General features: G+C 49.3%; 1 protein-coding gene across 4 annotated transcripts; it reads right to left on the bottom strand.

The window, feature by feature from the left end:
• Window positions 1-844: 844 nt before the first annotated feature.
• On the bottom strand, window positions 845-26,811 carry LOC132025721 (mitochondrial amidoxime-reducing component 1). 4 transcript variants are annotated; one of them, XM_059413375.1, is made up of 7 exons: window positions 26,540-26,811; window positions 22,659-22,832; window positions 15,531-15,693; window positions 14,397-14,537; window positions 10,477-10,538; window positions 10,305-10,376; window positions 845-2,266 (listed from the first exon to the last, which is right to left on the bottom strand). In XM_059413375.1, exons 1-7 carry the CDS (start codon window positions 26,809-26,811, stop codon window positions 2,143-2,145), a joined length of 1,008 nt encoding a protein of 335 aa, XP_059269358.1. In that variant the 3' UTR covers window positions 845-2,142. The 4 variants fall into 4 exon arrangements, with proteins under 4 accessions (XP_059269358.1, XP_059269360.1, XP_059269359.1 ...); XM_059413374.1 differs by lacking the exon at window positions 845-2,266 and adding an exon at window positions 4,958-6,514; XM_059413377.1 differs by lacking the exon at window positions 10,477-10,538 and having other exon boundaries at window positions 2,150-2,266.
• Window positions 26,812-27,180: the final 369 nt, after the last annotated feature.

Here is a 27,180-nt window from a genome sequence, read left to right as displayed (position 1 = left end):
TTCCAATGATTACTAACCTCTTTTATAAAACCGACATGGAAAATGCACAGCTTTTGGTAAAAAGCATGTTCCCTTGACAGCCCGTCAAAGATGGGTGTTCGCCTGGGGAAGCCGCGTGTGAGCAGGTCCGTTTGTAAGAGACCCGGGTCTGGTCAGGTGGCAGAATTATTGGCTTTGCCCATTCACATCAGTCAGCTTCAGAGTCTGATTTCTGTGCCAAGAAGTTAGTAATATCCAAAACTAGTCAAAGTAGCTTCCATTTACTTACAGTTTGGGAACATTTTTTCATGATTTGGTCAGCTCCTAAGGACAAAATGCCAGTGAAAGAAATGGTTCACCAACTTAGAGTTAAATCATTGGATCAGTAGAAAGATTAGATTTTTGTTTGTTTGTTTTAAGATTTTATTTATTTATTTGACACAGAGAGAGAGATCACAAGTAGGCAGAGAGGCAGGCAGACAGAGAGGGGGAAGCAGGCTCCCTGCTGAGCAGAGAGCCTGATACAGGACTCCATCCCAAGACCCTGAGACCATAACCTAAGCCAAAGACAGAGGCTTAACCCACTGAGCCACCCAGACGCCCTAGATGTTGGTTTGTTTGTTTTTTAATTTTTTTAAAGATATTTTTTATTTATTTGACAGAGAGAAAGATAGAGAGAGGTCACACGTAGTCAGAGAGGCAGGCAGAGAGAGAGGAGGAAGCAGGCTCTCTGCTGAGTGGAGAGCCCAATGCGGGGCTCGATCCCAGGACCCTGAGACCATGACCTGAGCCAAAGGCAGAGGCCTTAACCCACTGAGCCACCCAGGTGCCCCTAGATGTTGTTTTTTAATGAACTAGAACATGCTTTCTTTTTCTCCTTTGAAAGGTTCTCAGTGGTTTATTTCAAATCACAAAATCACACTTCTTCTCATCCGTGGCCTCCAGAACGTTCTCACCTTGAATTTGAGGATGCATAGCTGGTCATGAGCTAAGGTGGCGTGCCAGTCATGAGTTGATAGGACAAGCAAGGATCCCGGAGGGCTTTGTGACAACACAGTTAACCTCCTGAGAGCTTTTAAGAAATTAAATATTTACAGCTGAGAAGGAGAGAGCACCTGGAGGGTACCCCCACTTCCTTTAAAAAAAAAAAAAAAAGTTCAGAGATGGAAAATTAAAACCCATCCACGGGTATTTTTTCAGTGTTTTCCACTGCATGGGCTGAGCTACCATTCACCACCACTAGGTGGCATCCTCTTCTGGTCCCTTCTTTTGGCTCTTCTGCAAATAGGGACCCCAACATTTCCCTGGGCAACATTAAACAGCCTCTCAGACAACATCAAACTAGGGGTCTTTCCCCCTCTAGTGCTACTGTCCACTCTCCTATGTTGGGAAAGCTTTGGGATTACTAATGAGATGTATTGATATTTTGTTGCAAGGCGAGGAAGTTTTTGTCTTGCTTTTCACATGTTCCATATCAGAGTCTGACAGCAATGCTGCTGCTGACTTCCTACCCTGACATGCCTGTTGCTCTCCAGCCCAGACACACCACATGCTACGAAGGATCCATCAAACCTGCGCAGACACTGTCTGAGGAGCAAGGTTGAAGATGACCCCTGGAAAATTAACATCTCGATTGTTTCCCAAAAGTCAGGCTCTTTCTGCCTTCTCAAAAGCTAGCCTAGGGCTTGAGGAGAAAAGCGATGTGACCCTCCAGCCTTATCTGGGGAGCTAGTCTGTGTCCATCGCATTTTTCCAGTACATTCCCCTCACCTGCCCACTCTTCCTCTTGCTCTTCTCTTTCCCTACGGAGCGGTAATGAGATGACAGAGGTTAGCCCTCCGAATAGGTCAATGGAAAAGGAGGAGCACAGACCCCACAGTCACCGTTACAGAAGGGGTTTTCAGAATTTTCTCATCATTAAGCAACTTACTAAAGTCCTCTTAAGTTATCATGACTACGTTTCTTTGCTTTACACAAAGGCACTGGGGGCGGTGGGGCGGGGGGGCACTGAGGCACCAGGAAGTCCAAAAGACAAAGTGCTTGGAAGTCACAGACCTCAAGAAAATGCTGAGGCATCAGTTCCAGAACTTCGCTTCCAGTGTTGGCAATTTTTGAGGACATTTTTTCAAAGGTATCTGACATTCCAGAACACGATTCCTACTCCTAGCCCAACAGGTACACAGGGTCTCCCACTTTGATGGTCCCTGTGCTTTCCAGAACAAAATACTGCCCGAAGAGAGGTGATTTTCCATACAGCTTCTGCTCAGAAGGGTCACACAGACGATAGCTGCAGGAGGAGAAAGATCGCCGTGAGTCACAGCCGAACAGACAGGAGGAGGAAGAGCTCAAACAGCCACGATTCCTTCCCGGCTAAGGTAAATGTCCACCCGCCCCCCCAGAGGGCCACCAGGGGGCACCATTCCTACCAAAGTCTAACAGAGGAGCGCCTCCTGGGGTTGTGCGGGAGCAGCCTGCCTGCGGGCACAAACTACAGAAGAGCCCCCCATGGCCAGACGCCCACATCTTTCCTCCATGGAATGTTCCCATTTGCAGCATTAAGCAATAAGGTACTTAGGTTTAGACACATGTTCCCACCTTTCTTCTTCCTAGACATCCCTCCTCACTAGGACCAGCATCCCCATCAGTGCCCTAGGCTTGGAGCCCCGGAAGCCTGCAGTACCCCCTCCCCCTCACTCTCCACCGCTTGTCCACAGTTGCCAAATCCTGCCCTGCATCACTGGATCTGCTCACGGTTTCATCCACGGCCACCAGCTTGCTTCCAGCACGCTTGGACCACTGTGACAACTTCTGAACCACCCTCTTCTCCTCATTCTCTGCTCCCCGGCTCCCAGTTCACTGTTGGTGCTGCACTATATGACGTTCTTAGTTTTGCTCTGGTCTTAATCATGCCCGAGCTCGGACACTTTCAATGGCTCCCCAGGGCCTGCAGAATAACATTCCAGTCCTTCAGCAGGGCATACAGGGCTCGCGACCTGGCCCCAGCAGCTTTTTCAAACCTGTCACCCTCTGGCCCTTACCTGCACCTGTGTCACTCTCCACGGGATCCCTCAAAGTCCTTTTATCTTGCTTTGTACTTAGCTGGCTCCCGTGAGATGCCTCTCTTCCATTTCCCCATGTGTTAAAATTCTACCTCGCCCTCCAAGTCCAACTCAAATGCCCCATTTGGTAGAAAGGAAGCCCGGGAGCCCCCAGCCAGGAGTAATTTTCCCATCCTCAGCGTGTCCCTGCCTAGCCCCGGGACACTCCCATGCCCTGTCCTGTAGTCAGGGCACACGTCTGTCCGTCCGCAAGACAGAGGGTCCCTGGAGAGCAGCAGCGGTGACGAACTCTGTGGCACTGCTCACACGCAGCACGAGGCCCCACACGTCCCCAGTGACCCACAACCATTCGTCGATGGATGAATGCGTGAGTGATTAAAAGCCTCTAGCAGAACCAGCACGAACATTTTGCCCAGCAGAAAACACCAGCAGCCCCAGGTAGAGTGAGTGGGAACAACATGGCGACCTTCTCCCCCGCCCCACCAAACCCCCCACCCAGGAGCAAGTTTTCCTTCAGTATCTCAACAAAGCTAGCTCCACCGTTATATCGTCTTCCTGTTTCAAACACTTTTATAGAAAGTCTTCATTTCATTCTCCAGTGCTTTAAAAGGAAAAAGAAAGAAAAGAAAAGAAAGCTTGTGTGGCATCCCGGTCCTTATTTTGTTCTTTGCATCAGAAACCGGAGCTGATCAGATCCAGAGGCTCCTTCTGGGACCCTTGGCTCCTCACCAGGATGCAGGTGCCCTGCCGGGTCCCGGTCCCCAGTTCCTGCGGCCTCCCTGAGCCTGCTACAGAGCCTGGCCCACTGTGGCCTCTGCTACAAGGCCGGCTGAACAAACAAATGAGCAATGGGCGGATAGGTGAGGGCCAGGAGCCGCTGCTCCAGGCTGCCCTGCCTCACCCTGAGTATTCCCCCCGCCCCACTCCCCCCTGCCCACTGCCCCAAGCTCAGCAGTCAAGTCCCTGCAATGACCTTGGACCCTGGGAGCCCAGGTGCCTCCCTCACCTGCCTCTCCCATCAGCACACAATACCAGCGACATTTTAGGGTCTGTGTCTGTCAGAGAGGATCGGAGTCCTGTAGCCTGATTCCCCAACTCCGATTATCGGGGTGGGGGGGGCGGAGGGGTGAGTTCTGAAGGACTCACACAGCAATCTCCTAATCCTTACAAACAAGCCTAGGTGAGAATGTGACTTCTCTCCATTTCACAGCTGAGTCTCAGAGGAGGAACCAGCATGCCCCAGAGCACAGATCCCAGCGGTCAGGCGGGGTCTGGCCACTGCACCCACAGTGGCCGGCTTCTGGCATATTTATATGCCTTACTCTGATCAGGGATGTGACTGATCCCTGGCCATCTCCGTACTACCTGGGGACACGCACAGACCAGAGAAGAACCGAGCAGGCTACTATTAGTTCTTGTACACAGGGGCAGGCCACTGGTGGGTCCCACCTGCCTGTTCCCATCAACCGCCCACAGACACTCCCCCAGCCCCTTCCAGCCCAGTCCCTTAAACAGCACAAAGTGGGGCGAACGAGTTGGTTTGTAGGACCGCAGACTTGGTCACCTGGTTCACCGGTGGCAGGCCATTTCGCAGCCTAGGAAGAGAAATTTGGGAAGCTCTGTGGCTGCGAGGAGTCAGCTGTCTGCGAGGCCCGCCTTCCCCTACAAGCCTCCCCAGCCCTCGCCCCCCTGCAGGCTCTCGGAAGCCCCCATTAACGAGATCATCGGCGACCCCTCGTGGGCATAAGCGGGTACTGCGAGCGCTCTGCGAATGCCGGAGCACACCAAGTCTCTGCTCGACAGACTGCAAACAGCCCTATCTTCCCGGGATCATCTAGGATTTTGTTCAAGGGTAATTAATAAACTACGAACTCATTTAAAAGCTACTTTATTAATGCATTTTCCTTTTCAATGAATAGGAAACATACAACTACTCTAATGAACAGGAGGTCCAAGCCACTTTGCTGCACTTACACAGGGGTCTCCAGCCTGGAAGGGTGCCGTGGGAGCGGAAACAAAACACCACCTGCATAGCCCTGCCCATCGTTTACTCTGCCTGGTCTGCTCGGTTACTGGCCAAAGCCCTCGGCCATGACAACAAGCAGGGTCTCTCTCTGGTCACCGCTGGGTCCCTGCCTTGGGGCACAGGCGACTTCCGAGGCCTCACAAACCCACTAACCTGATGGCCAGGTTAAGAATGAAACAGTCCGGGCGCCTGGGTGGCTCAGTGGGTTAAGCCGCTGCCTTCAGCTCAGGTCATGATCTCAGGGTCCTGGGATCGAGTCCCGCATCGGGCTCTCTGCTCAGCAGGGAGCCTGTTTCCTCCTCTCTCTCTCTCTCTGCCTGCCTCTCTGCCTACTTGTGATCTCTCTCTCTGTCAAATAAATAAATAAAATCTTAAAAAAAAAAAAAAAGAATGAAACAGTCCTGTGAAGGCAGCTCAGGGGAGAGAAGCCTCAGAGGCTGAGCAGATCTGTAATTTCAGAAAACAGAGAGAAGTAGCTTCTGGCTTCTCCCTCTCCCAGATGGTATCAAGTTCATAGACCAAGATTATCAACAACCAGAGCCTACATGGGCATTGTATACAATATTTTATCACCTATTTTTAAAAAGCATATTTATTGACTTATTCTGATCAGACAGGAGAGGTATTATTAGCCCAGTGTTTACCATTAAGGAAACTGAAGCATCGAGAAGCTAAGTGGCTTGCTGAGGTCACCCAGGCAGCTGGTGACAGAGCCACACGGGGCTGGGGGTGTCTGTCTCCTCCCCCAGAAGTACCACTACAGCTTTCAGTCTTTAGCTCAACACAGCCTAACACAAGAGGCAAATGTCCTTCATGTCAAAGTGTTCATGTGTCCAACGAAAATGTTGCATCCACAAAGCAAACGTGCTCTTCTCTTTCTATTAGGAGCCAGAAGTTGGGGAAGCAGCAGTGACAGGCTCCCACCACTCTAAGCCCTAGAGAACAGTGTGGAAATCACTCTCCCTTAGTAAGGAGAAGACTGGGGGCGCCTGGGTGGCTCGGTCGGGTGAGCGTACAACTCTTGGTTTCAGCTCAGGTCACGATCTCAGGCTCATTCATGGGATTGAGTTCCGTGTCGGGCTCTGCACTCAGAGTGGGGTCTGCTTGGGATTCTCTCTCCCTGTCCCTCTCTCTCCCCCTCTCTAAAATAAAATAAATAAACAAAATCTTGAAAGACAGGAAGAAGGGAGTGGGAAAGGAAGGAAAGAAAGAATCACTCCATCTTCCTATTTTCCCAGGAGCCTGCAGGCCTCCCCGGTGCTGCCCACGGCAAGGACCTTATAGACAAAACCCGGAGCCTCCCGCCTGCAGACATTCAGCAGTCGCAGACGTGTTCCTTTTTCTCCCATTGCTCCGCCGCCCCGCGCTTTGCCTGCAAGCAAGAGGCTTCCGTGGATAAGGCTGACAGAGGTCTCCCTTGCCTTCTCGAAGCAGCACAGCCCCTGGGCACCTGAGGACACAGGAAAAGGGAAAGCAGTGTGGCCCCGAGCCCCTCGCCTGAGAGAGGAGAGGGGTTCTGCACACAGCTGTTTGCTTCGCTTCCCACGATTTACGCCGCGAGACCCAGCCTTTCTCTTCCGGATTTATGGCTACCTGTCCCGGGGAGAGCATAAATCACTACATCTAGGGCCATTTCTATCTCCATAAGAGATCGGAGGAGACCCCTAGCCTGGCCGCCCTCTCTCCTGCTGGGCTATTAGGAGCCAGTAGGGCGTGACTGCGGGACGGCAGAAAGCCTGCGGGTTATCGGGGGGCTGTGCTGGCTTCCTGTGACCCCCACCTACTTGCCCTGGCTCTGTGTTTGGGTCCAGGATCCTCGTTCTAGAAACACAGCTTCCCGATGGACGCGAGCACAAATGACTCAGGGGATGGGTCTGAACACCCGAGTGCTTTCAAGGGCGGGTTCCTGCGGAGACACTAAGTCCAGGGTAACCGAGTCACATGTTGTGGGGAGAGACGGGTCAGTTCCCAAAATCACTCAGCGGGTTTGCACACAGAATCGTCCAGATCTGTCCTACCCAGCTTATGTCGGAGGGAAGAACCCCCTGGCCTGCAAGAGGGGGAGCGGCTGGTGAACACAGGGTTCCTGACTCCCAGGACAGGGCTCCTGACTCCCAGGACGGGGTTCCTGACTCCCAGGACGGGGCTCCTGACTCCCAGGACGGGGCTCCTGACTCCCAGGACGGGGTTCCTGACTCCCAGGACGGGGCTCCTGACTCCCAGGATGGGGTTCCTGACTCGCAGGACGGGGCTCCCCCCCGACCTGCCCTTCTCCCAGCAGCTCCTCTGTGGCACCAGGAGGTAGGAAGGAGGTAAGAAGACCACATTCTGCTTTGTTCCGACGGTGAGTGAGAGCGTTTGAGGAAGAGCTGGTCTGTCCTCGCCGCTTCTCAAAACCCTGCTCCCCTGACTAATGTTCCAACACGCATAGGAGTGTTACGATTCCCAGAACAAGTTAGAAGAATTTTACAGCGAACACCCATTTACCAACCCCCTGGACTCTACCCATGATACTTTTTTATAAAAGATTATTTATTTATTTATTTATTTATTTCAGAGAGAGAACAAGCACAAGCAGGGGGAGAAGCAGGCTTCCTGCTGAGCCAGGAGCCTGATGTGGGGCTCAGTCCCAGCACCCTGGGAACATGGTCTGAGCTGAAGGCAGTGGCTTAACTGACTGAGCCACCCACGCACCCCTCTACCCATAACACTTTACAACACTTCCTTGATCACATTAGTATCCATCCACCAATGCATTATAATTTTTTGGCATTTCCAAATAACTCACGGACATCCGTGGACTTCATCTCTAAACAGTTCAGCTGGTACATCATCCCCCTAGAGGTAAAATTTTCCATACTTTTTTTTTTGATGGGGGAGATGTTCATGGAGTGAAATGTACAAAACTGAAATGTTTTGTCCTAATAAGTTCTTAATATGAAGTAATAAAATTAAGTGAAAACAAGAAAGTGAATTCACATTGTTTTGAGGATTGAGAAATACACGGCACCCCTGAAAATGATGAGATTTGCCTTAGGCTGGTCTGCACCGTCTTTTGGAATGTTCTGGCAAATCCATGCTGAGTGGTGGGGACCCAAGTGGAAAGCAGCCATTTGCTTTTCAGTTCAAGAATGCCTCTCCTTGGGGTGCCTGGGTGGCTCAGCGGTTTGGGCTGCTGCCTTCGGCTCGGGTCATGATCTCAGGGTCCTGGGATCGAGCCCCGCATCGGGCTCCCTGCTCCGCAGGAAGCCTGCTTCCCTCTCTCTCTCTCTCTCTCTGCCTGCCTCTCTGCCTACTTGTGATCTCTGTCTGTCAAATAAATAAATAAAATCTTTAAAAAAAAAAAAAAAGAATGCCTCTCCTTAAGCCCCCTCCACCCAGCTTGTCTGACTTTACTCCCGACCAGCTTCTCTGCCTTGTGGCCTGGCCCTCATGAAGGACACCGTCTTCCCAGACTATGGGTGCTGGCTTCTGGGGGCAGGCCCAGAGCCTCATGCCTGGGGGGATTTGCTGGCTGGGACAACAGCCATCTACCCCAGGGCTTCAGCCGGCCCAGGAATGGCCAGAGGGTAGCTTCTGGAACAGCAAGACTGGCAGAAAAAGATTGGTGTCGATCAAAGGAAACTAAATGGTTGGGCCAAAGAAGGCTGCGAGGTTTGTGAGAGAGGATGGGGGGCGTGGGGGGGAGCGCTGGGGCGGGGGGCAGGCGGCAGGACTCCCATTCCAGGGCAGTGAGTCTGGTCACACAGACCCCCTCACTGTGCTCTCCCACGACGGTTTTGGAGCCAGATGGCACCAACTGCGTTCCTGCCCAAGTCTTGCGGGGCTTTGCCTGAAGCAGCCGCCGCTGCACTCCATGCCTTCCCCTCCCCCTCTCTTCGAGCTTCCGGGGACACAAGTCAGGGCTGCTCGGGAGCTGCAGAGAGGAGACCCGACAGCCCCCGTCCAGCCCCACAGTGGGCAGATACCACCACGGCAGCGCTCAGGTCCTGAACTGCCCTTTTAGCAAAAGTAACACAGCTGATTGCAGAAAGTCTAAAGACTACATATAAGAATATACAGATTTGCCCCTAATTCCATTACCACAAGAGCATCTCCATTAACATTTTGGCTTATAAACTTTCAGACCTTTATCACTCGTGTGCATTTGTATATTTTAAAAAATAATATCAGGGGGCGCCTGGGGGCTCAGTCAGTTGAGCATCTGACTGTTGGTTTAGGCTCAGGTCATGATCTCAGGGTCACGGGATAGAGATCAAAGTCCGGCCCCGTGCTAGGCGTGGAGCCTGCTTGAGATTCTCTCTCCCTCTCCTTCAGCCCTGTCCTCTGCTCGCTCTCTCTCAAATAAATAAATAAATCTTTAATTAAAAAAAAAAAAAAACTAAAAAGCAAAATCAAATTAAAAAAATACTATACATGCTATTTTGTAATCAGCTTTTAAGAATCCATGTTACTGGGATGCCTGGGAGGCTCGGTCAGTTAAGCAGCTGCCTTCGGCTCAGGTCATGATCCCAGGGTCCTGGGATCGAGTCCTTGCTCGGCAGGGAGCCTGCTTCTCGCTCTGCCTCTGCCTGCCGCTCTGCCTGCCTGTGCCCTCTCCTTTCTCTCTGACAAATAAATAAATAAAATCCTTTAAAAAATAAATAAATAAAATAAAATGAAAATCCACATTACTTTAACTATCTTTCTATGCAGTCTACACTTGTTCTCTGTAATTGTACCTTTCACTTAAAATTTCTTTTATTTTTTATTATGAGTATTTTAGAGTAAACATAAAAGTAGAAATGCTGCACTTAATTAATCCCCCTGTAATTATCCCCCAGATTCTATTAATCAAGATTTGGCATATTTTTCCACATGACCTTTGTTTGTTGTTGTTGTTAGAATAATATAAGCACACCCCAGACACTTCCCTACTTATTTCAACACCCCTCCCCAAAATATATGGGGTTAATTCTTCCATCACAATGCCATTATCACACCTAACAGGCTTTTAGTATCATCTAATACTCACTTCATAATATAATTTGCCAAAATACCTCAACAACACATTTCTTAATGGGTTGGCTTCAATCATGAACTCCAGATGAGAAATCAAACGATCTGTGCCAGCAGGCCCTGTAGAACCACGGCCCCCCGGAATCCTGCCCAAGTTACCCAGTCACTAGGACCCCCTTCAGCTTGAAGACTGTTGGTGCTATTTTCACAGCTTCTAGAGAGATCATGCTGCCTAGTCCTACCTCTTCAGGGTCTCCAGCGGCTCCTTCCTGCTCATGACGCCGGTGTCCGGGTCCACCGTCGTTAAAATGCACCTGGAACCACACACACACACACACAACATCATACAAGGGGCAGAGAGGACTAGCCTTGGCCGGCCCCTCCCTCTCCTGGCCAGGGCTGGAGGAGCTTTACCTGGAACAAGCCATTATTCTTTTCATTATCACGTCACCAATAAGCAGCTCATCCCACGAATCCTAGGGGACAAAGCACAAAATTCCTCTGAGCCCTTCTGAGACCTCGCCCTGACCATGTAAGGACTTCACGTGACATGCCGCCCAATGGAGTCACGTACGCCCAAGATGGCAGATGTTTACGTCAGCCCTGAGAAGCCACACACCCTCCTGTCCCCTCTCCGCCTGTGACATGTCTGTTCATCTTCCTGATGTGAAAGGCTCTCTCCGCTCCCACTGGTCACACTGTGGTGGAAAGTTCCCCACCCCCGACAGTTGCCACTGGGCTTGAGGAGGTGGGAATGGAAGGCTTGGGGCCCCCAGAGGGCACGGGAGACAGAGAGAAAGGGCTTGGAGGGGGATCGCCCTAACCTGTTCTTGTCCCCCTCCTCTGGGGATTTAGACCCTGAGGGCACTGGTAGGTTTACCTTGCATCTCCCCTGGCAGAGGTTTTATGGAAAAGATAGGATTTGAATAGAACCTTCCAGAACAGAGACTTTAGAAGACTCAAAAGACGGGTCAGGAGACTCAGGGAACGATTCGAAGAAAGACACTGAGGAGACAAAGGACATCTGATCATAGCCCTGAACTTCTTACCCTGGCAGAGAGTCGCAGGCTGCCTGAGACAAAAATTCTTAAATTAAAACCAACCTGCCCAGGCCTTTGTTGGTCACAAGCCAGAAAGAGACTTGCTGACTCAGAATTTTAACTCTAAGAGTGTGTATCATTCTTGCTATTATGTATTAAAAGTTTTTTTTTTTTTAAGATTTTATTTATTTATTTCACAGAGATCACAGTAGGCAGAGAGGCAGGCAGAGAGAAAGGCAGAAGCAGCAGGCCCCCTGCCGAGGAGAGAGCCCGACGCAGTGCCCGACGCAGGGCTCGATCCCAGGACCCCGGGATCATGACCCGAGCCAAAGGCAGAGGCTTTAACCCACTGAGCCACCCAGGCGCCCCCTGTGTATTACAGTTTTGAGTCATAAAGCGGGGCTTTGAACTGTTGGTGTCACAAGGGTCCAAAAAAACTGCACCCTAACTGGAGCAACCCCAGCCTGTTCTGTGTGTGTCTGTCCACCAGGGGGCATTGTGGTTATTAAAAAACATAAAAGATCCAAAAAGAGAAATGTGGGTTCATTTATTATCCATCAAAGAAGTATTTCCAGAGCCCCTTTCAGGTACACAGAAATGGCTGAAGGCTGAGTCACAGATAAATAAGGTTAAAAAAAAAAAAAGTCCACCATAAGGAAAGCCAGAGATGTAAATGGGTCTAAGGCCTGAGCCTCCGGACGCTTGGAGCCTGAGCAGACCGTTGGGGGCCAGCATCTCCCATCCAGTGTGGGTCAGTCATACCCCAGGGTCACCTACGATCCTGCACTCACCGTCCTCCTGGCCTGCGCACAATCTGTTCACCTGGGACTGTGATCTCCTTGGAAGAAGGAGCGTGTTTCTTCAACCCTGTTTTTCCACATGTCTATACACAGCGCACCGGACACGGGGGCGCCAGCTCACAGCGTGATGACGGACACGCTGGGACACAATGAGCTCAGCCAGTGTCATGTCAACATCTGACTTAAAGTGCGAAATGTTCCCAGTGAGGGAGCGCTCAGAGTTGGAAGGAAATGAAGGCTTCCAGAACAAGATTCAGGTCAAATGAATCCAAACCAGAGGCCCTACTCTGGGCCATCTCCTCTGCACTCAGATTCATCGACAACTGACCATCTCGGAACTTTGGGGTAGGAAACATCATCAACAAGACCCAGGGCTCAGGGATCGCAGGGAAAAAGAAGCTTAAGTCGGTCATAGCTGGGGGAATGCCTGAGCCAGGCCCCTTCGCTCTGACTGTTGGACAGAAACCCTCCCCCACCCCTCTGGGACACTCTCTGTGCCTACGAGCTTTTCCGAAGATTACGGACCTTGATTCTGACAGCTGCCCTCAGGGGACGGGCCAGCTGAAATCATCGGCATTTAACGTGTGCAGGAAGCAGAGGCCTCAGGGGTACAAGGACCTGTCCAGGGTCACACTGCCACTTAGTGAAGCAGGTGGATTCACATCTGGTGCCCCAACCTCATGCACACCCCTGCAATGCTCAGAGTTCCTTTGGCCCCTGATACAGTCTGGGTTCAAGACCCAGCTCCTCCACTTCTTGCCATGGGGTAGCCCGGGGTGAGCCGGCTCACCTACCCAGGCCTCTCCGCCCCCCTCCCCCTAATAAAACGGGAATGATGACTTCACCTCCCAGGGCTGCAAAGCACAGTGTGAGCATGAAATGGAAACCCTCCCCGCTCCTTTCTCTTGCCCGAGAAGGAAAACCCTCCAGAGAAACTGCTTTACTGGCCAAAGCTGGGGCGAGATGAGGATCAGTGAGATGGTCAAAGGCAGCCCACGCTGATTTTTCCCTCTTGCCTGAGTCCGGCTGAACTGTGCCGGACGTGAGCGAGGGCCGACGAGCTCCCTTGTCACAGCGGACCACGAAGAGACAACCCAGTCCCGGCTCCCGGGGAGACAGTGCGTGTCCGGCCTCACACTAGGAGCTGACCTGCCATCTTTGGAAGACTTGATGTGCTCGGAGCACTTTACATAAGGAGGGGGTCTGGGGGCCCCTCTGTTGCCCTCCACTGCCTGACACAGCATTTATACTTTTCATAAGTTACCCTAACCAAATTGGTCCTTTTTTTTTTTAAGGTTTTATTTATTTATTTGACAGAGAGAGAAAGATCACAAGTAGGCAGAGAAGCAGACAGAGAGAGGAGGAAGCAGGCTCCCCACTGAGCAGAGAGCCCAATGCGGGGCTCGATCCCAGGACCCTGAGATCATGATGTGAGCTGAAGGCATCATTGAGCCAGCCAGGCCCCCCAAATTGGTCCTTTAATAAGCCTGCAAGGTAATCCTGGGCAGAAAGGATCACCTCATTCTCCATGCAGGTAAAGGAGCTTTAGAGGGAGCACACAGGGTCCTATAGAAGCCAGCGAGGAAGCTGATGGCCCACCTCAAAGCCTCGGGTTTGCATGTGAGCCTCAAATTCCTAGACTGCTTCTTTGAGCACACGTGGCTGCCTCCTCACAGCATGACAGAAAGCCAGAATCCGTTCCCTTGAGGAGAAGGGATTAGAACTCAGTCACGTGGATTCGGTTCTGCCCCTGCCTGTCCCCTCCGCTTTCCATCTAGAAACATGCACCATCTGAACTCTAGAATTCCCATCTGAGAGCTAGTGCCTGTCAAGTACCCACAGATGGGTACTTGGTACTGTGCTTGGTCCCCAAGCCCCCAGACCACCAACCTCTACCTTCCTGGCTGACGAAGGAGAGAACCAAAGGTAAGTCTGCCACCAGAACCATGTCACGTGGTGGGAACCCTCCAAGCTAAGCCACAGCGTAGACATCTGAGCGCAGGTCAAAGGTGGCACTGGAAGAATTTTAGGGCAGCGCCATCCAGCCTGGGGACTCTGCTCCCAACCCCCCACCCCCAAATCCCGCAGCAGCCATACTGTAATACATGCCTGTCTTCTCCTGGGGCCATCGACTGAACAGGAAAGCCAGCTTCGACAAGACATGAGCACACCTGCCTCTGATCCATGGACCACACACGTCATGTATTTTACGCCACATAAAGCTGGCTGGAAAACTACTCTAGCTACCGGGAACTGTCGTTAGAAGTCACAGACGCAGAACCGCCCCCTGACACCGGCATGTCCTTTGTACATTTGTACCTGCAGAAGTCTGTCGTGATCAGATGCTCCAGAAATCAAAACTCTGAACTGTCTAGCCTACAACCAACAATTAATGAATTCTTCAATAAACTAATGCAACGTCAGAGACTCCTATACCCTTAAAAAAAAAAAAAAATTAAATCCAAGGAAAGGGACAAGGAAGGTATCCTGTTACCTCGGCATGGACACCACATCCTGATATTACGATATTGGGCCTGAAGTTAGTCACTTTAACTTTCTTCTCCAGCCTGGAGTTGAGATCTGCCAACGATGCCTCAGACAGGATCAAGAAGGGGCTGGCATCGGAGTACGCAATCTGGTAAGGAAATAGAAAGGGTCAGAATGTGGCACACAGAGGTCACCTGTGTCCCATGTGCCTAGTTCCTGGAACCCTCTCCTCCCCAGCTCCCCCACTCCGGGTGTACACGCACATCCACGCGTGCACACACACAATATCTCCACGTATTTCTTTAGTTCTTTACGTAGAAAAGTCACAGCAGTTCAGAACTCTTAAGCAGCCTTACAGATAACAGGAATTACATGATGGAATGAAGAAAGTGGCCTTGGGATCAAGAGCTGCCACCCACCAAGTGCCTTTAAGGAAGTCACTCCACCTTTCCAAGCCTCAACTGCCCCAATGTTGATAAGTCTGATGACCTCGACACGGTTGAAAAAAAAATTAATTCATTCCCTGGATACCTATTTTATATGCAACCTGCAAATCAACATCAAGTCCGTTTCCTATTTATATCATTTTTTTAACAGCCATAATAATGGTGCTACCGTAGCATCATCGGGTTCCCAACCCTCCTTTTGATGAATCCTCACAGCCTTATTCCTGAAAGGGCCAGCCTGGTCACTTTAAGCCTGTGGATCTCCACACCCTCACACGCATCTGCCCAACTGTGATCGGACCGTTGCAATCACATGGTAAAAAGGCTGGACTCCATAGACAACTACAGAACAGAGTGGGAAAGATCCAGATATAGAACAGTTTTGAACCCCTGCTGGCACTGGAACGCCTCCATAGATAGGAAGGGAGATGGCCATGGGAAAAATGCAAGAGTCCCCCCAATCAAGAAACACAGACGAAGCTTCCATAGGAAGGGCTTTGTTTTGCCTGTTGTTTATAATCTCCAGGCACAGCTAGGGCCAAGCTTGGCGGTGGGGGGTGGGGGGGCGCTGCCTGGCAAACCAACAGAGCGGAGCTCAGCAGACAGGCTGCCCCTCCTGATGGGCTCGGCACCGCCGAGGAAGCTGCCTTCCACAGAACACACCAAGGGCCAAAGCCAAGGGATGCTCCTCTGACCTGGTCGGTGGGCCGGAACGCGTCCAATATTTGGTGAGAATTTCTCGGTCGCAGGTGAGGCTCAAAGTGCACCAGGCGGTAGGGCTGCGTCTTCAAGAAGCCCGTAATCCACTGGGCCGCAGCCTCCCCACAGTCCCTGCCCTCGATCTCCAGGCCGTGCACTCTGCAGCAGGGACAGGAGTAGAGAATGGCCATGGCTTTGAAAATCTGGATACCTAGCGTGTCCAGCACACATCCGAAAAGCCGGGATGTCACTGTGACTCCTTACTTTCCAGGAAACATGATTTTAGCCTGGCCCTGCCTCCAAACCCCTGTCCAAGGCTCAGTGAAGTCTGTTTCAAGCCTTGCTTTCCCCAGTTTCATAATAGAGTGATGCATACCTGTGCCTCCCTATTTGTAAGGCATGCACTGATCCCCAGGCGCCCCAAGATACACGTTTCTTATAGAATTAAAAGCCTTTGATAGTTCACTACTGAAGATGTATGTAAATGAACTCACTACATATCCTGTAAAGAAATACCGAGAATAAGAAAAATAAATAAATAGGGCGCCTGGGTGGCTCAGTGGGTTAAGCCGCTGCCTTCGGCTCAGGTCATGATCTCAGGATCCTGGGATCGAGTCCCGCATCGGGCTCTCTGCTCAGCAGGGAGCCTGCTTCCTCCTCTCTCTCTCTGCCTGCCTCTCTGCCTACTTGTGATCTCTCTCTGTCAAATAAGTAAATAAAATCTTTAAAAAAAAAAAAAAAGAAAAAAAAGAAAAATAAATAAATAAATGCCTTTAAGTTCTTATTTAAAAGCTGAATCAATTTGAAGGAAAACATTAAGGAAGTAACAGTTGACTCTTGAACCTGTGGGGGTTGGGGACATCAACCCCCCATGCGGTGGAAAATCCACATCTAAATGTTGACTCCCCAAAATTTTAACTACTAATAGCCTATGTTGACCAGAAGCCTTAAAGATAACATAAATAGGTGATGAACACATCTGGGGGGGGGGGGGGTGTTGTTGTTGTTTTTTTAAGACTGTATTTATTTATTTGACAGAGAGAGACACAGCGAGAGAGGGAACATAAGTAGGGGGAGTGGGAGAGGGAGAAGCAGGCTTCCCACTGAGCAGAGAGCCTGATGCAGGACTCAATCCCAGGACCCTGGGGTCATGACCTGAGCCGAAGGCAGATGCTTAACAACTGAACCACCCAGACACCCCTATCCTCAAATTTTTTAAAAAATTAAAAATAAATAAACCAGCTCTTGGTTTTGTTGATCTTTTCTATGATTGCTCTGGCCTCTGTTTCATTTATTTCTGCTCTGATCTTTATTTCCTTCTTTACGTTAACTTCTGGCTTAGTGTGTTTTTTTTTCTAACTCCTTGAGGTATAAAATTAGGCTGTTTATTTGAGATCTTTCTTTCTTTTAATGTCAGCATTTATCACTACAGACTTCTCCCTGAGAACTGCTTTTGCTGCGTCCCACAGGTTTGGGTAAGTTGTTTCCATTTTCGTTTGTTTCAAGATGTTTTCTTAAACTTCCCTTTCGATTTCTTCTTTGACTCACTGGTTCGTCTGAGTGTAGTGTTCAATTTCTGTGTGTTTGTAAACATTTCAGCTCTCCTCCTATTTTGGCTTCCGGTCTCATACCATTGTGGTTGTAAAAGTATTTGATATGATTTCAGTCTTCTTTGGTTTGCTGACTTGTTCTGTGACCTATCCCAGGACCTCCACTAGAGAAGGCCCCTCGTGTCCTTGGTGTATTCTGCTGCTGTTGGAGAGAATGTTCTGTGAATGTCGGTTAGGTCCACCTGGTGTGAAGTATGGTTCAAGGCCAATATTTCACCATTGATTTTTCTCTCCACATGATCTATCCATCATTGAAAGTGGGATACCTAAGGCCGGACTATTGCTGTCTTGTCCATTCTGTTAGTATTAGTAAATTAGTAAATATATTAATATATTACATATACTATATTAATATATACAAGAAATATATTAATATTTAGGAACTCCAAAGCGGGGGGGGCATATATATTTATGATTGGTACATATTCTTGATGAATTTATCCCTTTCAGAGTGCCTGGGTGGCTCAGTCAGCTAAGTGTCTGCCTTCAGCTCAGGTCATGATCTCAGGGTCCGGGGATCGAGCCCCACATCAGGCTCTCTGCTCAGTGGGGAGTCTGCTTATCCCTCCCCCGCCTTCCCCACCCATCCCTGGCTTGTGCGATCTCTCTCTCTCTCTCTCATAGATAAAATCTCAAAAAAAAAAAAAAAGTATTCCTTTTCATTATACAATGACCTTCTTTGTCTCTTATTACCATCTTTGGCTGAAAGTCTGTTTTGTTTGACTAAATACAGCAACCCTTGCTCTCTTTCGGTTTTTGGTTTCCAGGTGTGTTGAATTATCTTTTCTCAACCCTTCACCCAGAGCCTGGGTGTGTCCCTAAAGTTGAAGTGAGTCTCTAAGAGGCAGCATATACATGTGCCTTTGGAGAATTTAATCCATTTCCATTAATTATTAATACCTAGAGGCGCCTGGGGGGCACAGTCAGTTGAGCATCCAACTCTTGATTTCCGCTCAGATCGTGATCTCAGGGTCGTGAGACTGAACCCCACATCGGGCTCCACACTGGGAGATTCTCTCTTGCCCTCTCCCTCTGCCCCTCCCCCCAGCTGTTGTATTATTGATTACTATTATTGATAACGAAGATAATGTCATCTTGTGATTTTCTAGCTGTTTTGTAATTTCCTTGTTCCTTTCTTCCTCTTTTTCTATCTTCCTTTGTAAATTGATGACTTTCCATAGTGGGATGCTTTGATTTCCTTCCCTTTATCTTTTATGATTCCACTGAAGGGTTTTTGCTTTGTGGTTACCCATAAGATTTAGTTAAAACCTCTTACAGATAGAGCAGTCTAATTTATGCTGACAACTTAGATCTCCTACAAAGCTCTACCCTTTAACTTCCCACTCCCTTTTATGTTTCTAATGTCACAATTTACTGGTTTTATACTGCATATTTATTGAAAAATTATTGTAGCTATAGTTCTATGATTCTGGCCCTTTAACCATTATGCTAGAGTTAAGTGATTATCGTACCACATATTACAGTATTAGAATATTCTCAATTTGATTCTTTATTATTTATTTATTTATTTTAGTTATCTCTACACCCAACCTGGGGCTCAACCTCATGACCCCAAGATCAAGAGTTACATATTCTACCAACTGAGCCAGCAGGTGCCCCACTCCTGTGCTTACTTTTATCAGTGTGTTGTATATTTTCATATGCTCTCCTCTTACTAATTAGCATTTTTCCTTCCAGCTTGAAGAACTTCTTTTAGCATCTCCTGTGAGACAGATGTGGTGGAGACGAACTCCATCAGCTTGTGTGCATCTGGGAAAATCCTTATCTGTCCTTCATTTCTAAAGGCTAACTTTGCCAGAGAGGGTACTCTTGACTGGTAACATTCTTGATCATCCCATTCTCTGCTAGCCTGTAATGTTTCTGCTGAGAAGTCGGCTGATCGCCTTATGGGGGTTCCCTTGTAAGTTACGAGCTGCTTATCTCTTGCTGCTTTTAAGATTCTTTTTCTTTTGGGCGTCTGGGTGACTCCGTTGTTGGGCGTCTGCCTTCAGCTCAGGTCATGATCCCAGTGTCCTGGGATTGAGCCCACATCAGGTTCCCTGCTCGGTGGGAAGCCTGCTTCTCCCTCTCCCACTCCCCCTGCTTGTGTTCCCTCTCTCGCTGTGTCTCTCTCTGTCAAATAAATAAATAAAATCTTAAAAAATAAAAAAAAGATTCTTTTTCTTTGCTTTTTGATTGATTTATTATAATGTCTGGGAGAGGCTCTATTTAAGTCTATTGGTGACCTATAAGCTTCACAAACTTGGAGATGCAAAGGTCTCCCCAGATTAAGGAAGTTTTCAGCCATTACTTCTCTAAGTAAGTTTTCTGCCACTTCCCCTTTTTTTCTTCTTCTGGAACTCCAATAATTCACCAATTGTTTTTTTAATGGTAATCAATACAACACATTGGCTTTTTTCACTCTTTCTCATTCTCTTTCATTTATTCTCCTCTGACTGGATAATTTTCGAAGTTCTGATGTTCAACCCCACAGATTCCTCCTCCCTTTGCTTGACCCATGTTGCTGCTGATAACATTCTAGGCATTTTTTTATTTCATTCATTTTATTCTTCCAGAATTTCTCTGGTTTTTTTTTTTAATCATTTCTATCTCTTTGTTTAGCTTTTCACTTTGTCCATTTATTATTTTCCTGTTTTCACTGAATTGTCTCTCCATGTTTTCTTGTAGCTCAAGGAGTTTCCTTAAAACAGCTATCTGCATGTCTTGTTGGGTAAATCACACACCTCCGTGTCTTTGAAATACGTGACTAGGTTCCTATGCTCTCCTGGTGATGTCAGATTCCACTGACTTCTCATGTTGCTCAGGGTTCTGTGTTGCTGTCTTCACATCTGAGTAGGAGTTACCTCCTCCATCCTTTACTAACTGCCTTCGCTAGAGAAGATTCATAAATACCCACAACATGAGGCCCTTAAATTAGCACGATTTGTTCTCTGCCTTCTTCCTTTCTCTTCCCACATTTCTCCTGTGTTCTGTGCAGCCTCGGCTGTGTCATTGGGTCCAACATTCCATTGACACTCTGTCCCAAAAAAGCCAAGCAAAAAAAAAAAGAAAAAAAAATCCAAATGGATAATCCACTGAGTGGCCCTAATTCTCGGTATCCATCAGTGGCTGGCATGGCTTGTAAGAAAATCAAGCAAGAACTTCAACAGTAAAAACAGGTGTATTGGTTGTGATCATGACCTTTTGAAAGTGACCCCAGGGACCTAAGACTCATCAGAAATCTTTAGGAGATGGGGCCCCTAGGTGGCTCAGTAGGTTAAGCCTCTGCCTTTGGCTCAGGTCATGATCCCCGGGTCCTGGGATTGAGCCCCAGATCAGGCTCTCTGCTTAGCTGGGAGCTTGTTTCCTCCTCTCTCTCTCTCCCTGACTCTCTGCCTACTTGTGATCTCTATCAAATAAATAAATTTAAAAATCTTATAAAAAAAATAAAGAAAGAAATCTTTAGGAGACTGTGGGCTGAAGTTAAAACTCCATGAGAGAATGGCCTGGGCTGCCAAAGGAAACCCAGGTCGACAAGGTCCTTGACATACTCGCCCTAAGAGTCTGTGAACTATTTTAACATGTCTAAACCTTCTCATTTTGCAATTTCCAAACATGCTCTTGTTTAGTCTTTGAGTGTGGACCAAAGAGCCTGTATGGGGCCATGAAAAAAGTTTCCACGTAATTCCAAATGAATTAATAATGAAGTGGAAAAAAAAAACCACAAGAAAATATGGGTAGATACCTAATCATGGCAAACAAACAGGAACCAGGACATGAGCAAATATATAACACAAATTATAAGAGACATATTAAAAAGTTTGCCTCGAGGGCGCCTGGCTGGCTCAGGTGATGGAGGATACAACTCTTTGATCTTGGGGTCATGAGCTCAAGCCCCATCACTGGGTGCAGAGCCTACTTAAAAAAAAATTAAAAATAAAAAGTTTGCCTCAGATAAAAATTAAATGCAAATGAAAACAACAAGAAATTGTGATTTTTTTTTCCCTATGAAATGGCCAAATATTTTTGAACATAGTGCTCAGAATGCAATTAGAGATATCCACAAAATACTGATTGCTATACAGTTAGCGTAACCATTTGGCAAAACTATTTAGCAACATACATCAAAGGTCTATAGTTTCTTGTTTCGAGCAAAACCACCACTAAAAATTTCTCCTTAAGGAAATAATAAGCATTTTTGAACAAAGATTTACACTGAGATAATTGCCACATTCTTCTTCACACCTGGAAAAAATGGAAAACAATCCAAATATTTAATTGTGGGAACATGTTAAAATGCATTATAGGACACACCCTCAGAATGAAATGTTAGGCCAATGTGAAAATTATTATCTTTGAAGATTTTTAGCAATATGAAAAAGTACTAAACATATCAAGTATATGGCCGTATTCAAGACTCTGATTTTTATCAGAGTCTTTTTTTTACAGAAAATATCAGTGTATTACTTATAGGTATCTTACAGGTTTTTGTTTACGCCTTTTAGTATTTTCCAGTTTTTCAACTATGACTATAGTTAAAATGAATGAATATAGTTAAAAAACATCAAATTAAAATAAGAATATATTATGTCTGAACCTCTGAAATATTACAGAAATTAGATGGGTATTGCCTCTTAGAAGCTTTTGGGAGTCTTTAGATATTTTTCAACTAATTCAGATCTACATTTTTTGATGTGATGTTATTTATATTTATAACTATGGCTATGGACTCCATTAAGCGTTCACATGCATTTTTTTTTTAATTTTTTCAATTTTTTAAGATTTTATTTATTTGACAGACAGAAATCACAAGCAGGCAGAGAAGCAGGCAGAGAGAGAGGAGGAAGCAGGGTCCCTGCTGAGGAGAGAGTCCAATGCGGGGCTCAATGCCAGGACCCTGCGATCATGACTTGAGCCGAAGGCAGAGGCTTTAACCCACTGAGCCATCCAGGCGCCCCAACCTTTCACAATGCATTTTAGTTCAAAATGCAGAAAACAATGACAGGAGTACAATTAGACCAAATTCTATTTTCCCCATTATGGATAAAAAAAAATCACCTCGAGACATGCATTCTCAGAAGCAAAGCTAGTTTTCCTAGACTGTTTCCTTGCAGCCCCGCTAATGTCAGGGGAAGAGCAAGCCTCTGTGCAGAGCCCCTTCCTGCCCGAAACCCCCACCCTCGCAGTCGCACACACAGACTCCTGGGCACCTTGTCGTCGCACACACAGACCCCCGGGCACACGCAGGTCGGAGCACTCTCCTGGCTACAGCTGTCTTTTCTGTCTTAGAACTCTCTTTCACCGGTACTAAACAGCACAGTTCACAAAAACATTTGCCACTCCCTTCCTCACTCAGATTTGGAAGGTTCCCAGTCTCCCCGGGGCATAATAGGCCAAGTCTGACGGCAATACGCAGGGCACATCTCACCTCTTCCGGACATGGTCTGCTGTCACTCCCACCCCATCCCTGTCCTCCATCCTCTGGTGGCGAGACTTTGTCCACGCCTTCCTTACCTGCACTTGTACACCGCATTCGTGGCCGGGGTCTTGAGAGGCAACTGCAGGTCCTGCGTGTAGGCTGCACTGAGGGTCAGGGCATCACCCTCGCAAGTCAGGGAAATCAGGACCAGCCGAGGCTCCTGCCGGGCCGTCACCATGTTCCCCTTCTCGTTGATCACCAGCCAAAACCTGCCGTGGTCAAAACACAAGATCCGCACGTGGGAGCTTCAGGCATGCGCTGTTCTCTTTGATTTCCTCCCTGTCAGCCTGGTGTGTGAGTCTGTGTGTCTGTGTGTGTGTGTGTCTGTGTGTCCATCCTAAACATCAACTCAGCAGCACAGCACCACTCAGTCTGTCGGTTAATTTCAAAGGGTTTAGGAACGGGTCAAGCATCCGGTATCTCTAAGATCTTCAGAACATTCTGAACTCCGGGATGGCACAGAAATCAAAGATGTTATCATATTTTCATTTCAACGGCCAGAAATTCTGACCCGTTTCATTAAACGTGCCCCAAAGAGATGACAACAAACTATTTCCCAGAGAGAGGCTAACGGCACTGGGAGGTACTTGCCTGGCACACACTAGGCCCCAGGCTCCAGCAGCGCATAACAAGACGGTTGCTCTCTTGTCCTCAGAGCATGGAGTCCGGGGGGGGTGGGGTATAAGACACCACTTATACCTTGGCAAATCCACCCCTACTTTCTTAAAAAAATTAATTTCAGTATTCAGGGAGGTGAATTCTGCAGTTTGCTCCCAGGTTTATTGATACCATGGACAAAATTTTTTCTGGCACAAAACTCCTGATCTAGAAGTACCTGCCAGAAAAAAGATAAGAGCGATCGGAAACTGTTCCGGGGTGGGGGGTGGGGAGTCCTTTGTACAGGTCACTCCTCCGCTGCACGTATGGGAGCTAAACCTACGGACACGCTGGTAATTTCAGTTCACGCTGGATCAAGCGATTACAGTTAGAAAAGTCAGCTTGTGCCTTCGGAATCCATAAACAGAACTTGCCGGTAAATAGAGGAGGTTGTTAGAGAGCTTCCTTGCATCACTTTAGTGGGTCATTATGGTCGAGATCCTTCAGCTACACTAGAGAACAAGGTGAGTGGGAGCCCCTCCCTGAACCGCCCATTCACTGGTCCTCATCCTGGACCCCGCCGGAGCTCTGGCCTGCTCCAAATCCTTCGTACCAGCACATGAATATTCTCCTGCAGGTCATAATTCTTCCAGGTAACGATGGCAGCCTGATCTTTCCTTTCTTTTTAATATTTTGAAGTAATCTCTATGCCCAACGGGGGGCCTGAACTCAGGACCCCAAGATCAAGGGCCTGAGGCTCCTCCCACTGAGCCCGCAGTCTGATCTTTCCCAACCACCCATCTAATCGTGTCACCCCCTCCTGAAAAACCCCTTCATGGCTCCCGCTTTCAGGATAAAACCCGAACTCTTTGGCCAGGCAGGCAAGGCCCTGCATACCCCAGCTGCCTTCACAGCTCCCTGTGCCCTCACGCAGGCCAGCCTTTTCCTTTTTAATTTTTTTTTATTGTAAAGTATATATAACATAAAATGCCCGGCATGCTCTTGGGTATGTCCAAAAGGATTGAAAACAGGGCCTCACACCGATCCTTACCCACAACACCGAAACGTGGAAACAACCCAAGACAGAAAATGGGTATTTTTTTAATGTGTTTTTAACCATTTTAGGTGCACAATTCCAGGGCATTAAGCACCTTCACAATGTTATGCAACCATCACCATCAATTTCAAAAACTTTTCATCATCCCAAATAGAAACTTTAACCCCATGAAGCAATAACTCCCCATTCCCCCCGCCCCCTGAGCCCCTAGTAAACTCCAATCCACTTCCTGTCTCTAAGAATTTGCCCACTGCAGCGATTTCATATAATTAGGATCATATATCTGTCCTTTTGTGTCTGGTTTATTTCACTTAGCATAATGTTTTCAAGATTTATCTATGCTGGGGGCACGTGGGTGACTCAGTGCCTTAAGCCTCTGCCTTCAGCTCAGGTCATGATCGCAGGGTCCAGCCCTGATGCTGGCTCTCTGCTCAGCGGGGAGCCTGCTTCCCCGTCTCTGCCTGCTTCTCTGCCTACTTGTGATTTCTCTGTCAAATAAGTAAATAAAATCTTTAAAAAAAAAAAAAAAAGAGGGGCACCTGGGTGGCTCAGTGAGTTAAAGCCTCTGCCTTCTGCTCAGGTTATGATCTCGGGGTCTTGGGATCAAGCCCCACATCGGGCTCTCTGCTCAGCGGGGAGCCTGCTTCCTCCTCTCTCTCTCTGCCTGCCTCTCTGCCTACTTGTGATCTCTCTCTGTCAAATAAATAAATAAAATCTTAAAAAAAAAAAAAAAAAAGGTTTATCTACGTTGTAGCGTATATCAGAACTCCATTCCTTTGTGGCTGAACAATATTCCATTGTGCAGAGATGTTGTTTATCCACTCATCTGTGGGTGGGTATTTGGGTTGATTCCACCTTTTGGCCACGGTGGTGTAGACATATCTGCCCGGTTTCAATTCCTTCCCGTAATTCTCTAAGAACTCACTCATCTTTCCCCCAGCATACTTTCCGTCCAAATCCGGGTCTTTACCCAGCTTCCTCGGTGTCTCTCTCTCTAGAATGTTCCTCTCCCAATTTACTTGCCTGGAAAGTTCATAATTATTTGAAAATTCGTGAATTTTCAGTTCAAGTGAGGAAGTCATGCCTGCCCACCCCAGGCGGTTTCTGGCGCTCCCTGGCACTTGCCACACTGAGTACAGTAAGCCTTTGTTGACGTCTCCCGATCATACTTGGTGGTAGTGGGTGGACAAAAATACGGTCGGCCACAATGCAGGCTCTGATTGTTACTTATTAATATATGAGCTCAGTAACTATTCCCAGTCCATACAGTAAAGTGATAATGCCCTTTGCCTCTGGGGCCTACAAAACGAATTCAATAGAGTCGACCATCTTGCAGAGTTGGGGAGCTCCGTACAAACCATGAAATATCTAGGACTCTTGGCTTCCTTCCTGTAGCAAAGACGCATAGCTCACCCTGCATTGATGCTGAGAGTCGCCTCTGTCCGCGGGGGCCGCAAGGCGGGAAGGCCACAGCAGCGCTCGGCTCTGCGCTCCCTGCAGACGCTTGAAGCGCAGCCTCACATCCAGGCTCCGGGCTGGCCTGACGCCCGACCCAGAGGAGAAACAAGCCGCTCGCTCGGGGCCTCTGCAGCCTTCCCTGCACCCCGAGGCTTCACGCAGATCGTGAGCACCCACACAGGGTTTGACTAACAGGACCTCACAAAGCACCCGCGTGCTCAAGAGAAAAGAGAGTCCTGGTTCCTCGGCTCGGGGGCGCGGGAGCTCGGTTTGTTCATCCCTGCAGGAGGCCTTGCGACAATTCGGGAAAAGGGCAGCGCAACAGCACTTCCAAAGCGGCCCGAAGCTTAAACTGCAACAGCTGTCCTAAGGACTATGCGCCCCCACCTGGGTGCGCTGCAGGAGGGCTGGGCTCCGCGGCCCCAAGTCTCCCCAAGTTCTCCAGAGACAATTAATAAAACTAATGTGGCGGGACCAATCCCTGGACGCTCGTCGCCTCCGCTAGACGGAGCTGAAGTCCGCTTGCACACGCAGCCACCGGGGCGCCAAACCCAGTCCCCGGCAGGAGCGCAGAAGGGAAAGCGCCGGCGGGAGGCGGAGAGACAGCTGTCTCCGGGAACTGGGTCGGGACACAGAGGCCCAGGGTCCCGGGCTCCGGGGGTCCGCTGACGGGAGGTAGTGCCCCTCGCTCTCTTTGTCCTTGCCCCATTGTAAGGGAAGGACAGACCTACCGGCGGACTCTGCAGACCACCCCCTCCCGCCCGCGGCGGGAGCCCACCCCGCGCAGCCCCGGTCCAGCCTTACCTGTCCCGCAGGTGGCCGCAGCGCAGCCCCAAGGCCGTGCACTCGGCCGCGCTCACCGGCACCCCCTTGCACGACTTGACCGGGTAGATCCAGAGCTGCGCCACGGTGCCCACCTGCCGCAGCCGCCGGCGCCGCCTGCAGCGCGCGCGGCGCCAGGCGACCGTCCCCAGCGCCACGGCGGCCAGTCCCAGCGCGGCCGCCCCGAGCCAGGCGGGCCGGGACGGCGCGGGGAGGCCGAGGCGGCCCAGAGCCGACGAGCCGGCGGCGCCCATGGCCGAGCGGGCGGGAGCGCGGGCGGCGGCGGCAGCTCCGGCGGGGCCCGCCACCGACGCCCAGCGGTCACCCGGCCAGAGCGCGGCCGCCGCTGGGGCTGGGAGGGAGGCGCGGCCCTTGGCCCGGAGCCGAAAGGGCAGGCCGCTCCCGAACCCCTTCCGGGCGCTCCGGGTACCGCGGTCTTCGCCTGAGGGTGGCCCCTGGGGCGCCGGCGGTGGGAGGTGGTGGCTCCGCTTCGGCGGGTGCTCGGCCCGCAGCCTCCTCCGCCTTCCGCGGCCCGCGTGGCCCTCCCCCACGATCGCTGCAAGCGACACTTTCTTTACGTGTTGGCGCGGTTTTACAAAACCTCAAGTGGTCCGAGATCCCAA

The sequence above is a fragment of the Mustela nigripes genome, chromosome 10 (assembly GCF_022355385.1).
Source record: "Mustela nigripes isolate SB6536 chromosome 10, MUSNIG.SB6536, whole genome shotgun sequence".
NCBI lineage: Eukaryota > Metazoa > Chordata > Mammalia > Carnivora > Mustelidae > Mustela > Mustela nigripes.
This window is presented reverse-complemented; position numbering and strand designations above follow the sequence as displayed.

What these genes read in the sequence shown, in the direction of transcription:
- LOC132025721 (XM_059413374.1), bottom strand. Translation starts at nt 26,811, where the DNA reads ATGGGCGCCGCCGGCTCGTCGGCTCTGGGCCGCCTCGGCCTCCCCGCG. An exon ending in AGAATAATGGCTTGTTCCAG is followed by an intron (nt 10,377 to 10,476) that starts GTAAAGCTCCTC and finishes GTGTGGTTCCAG; the next exon opens with GTGCATTTTAACGACGGTGG. An exon ending in CCGCTGGAGACCCTGAAGAG is followed by an intron (nt 6,515 to 10,304) that starts GTAGGACTAGGC and finishes CTGTGTCCTCAG; the next exon opens with GTGCCCAGGGGCTGTGCTGC.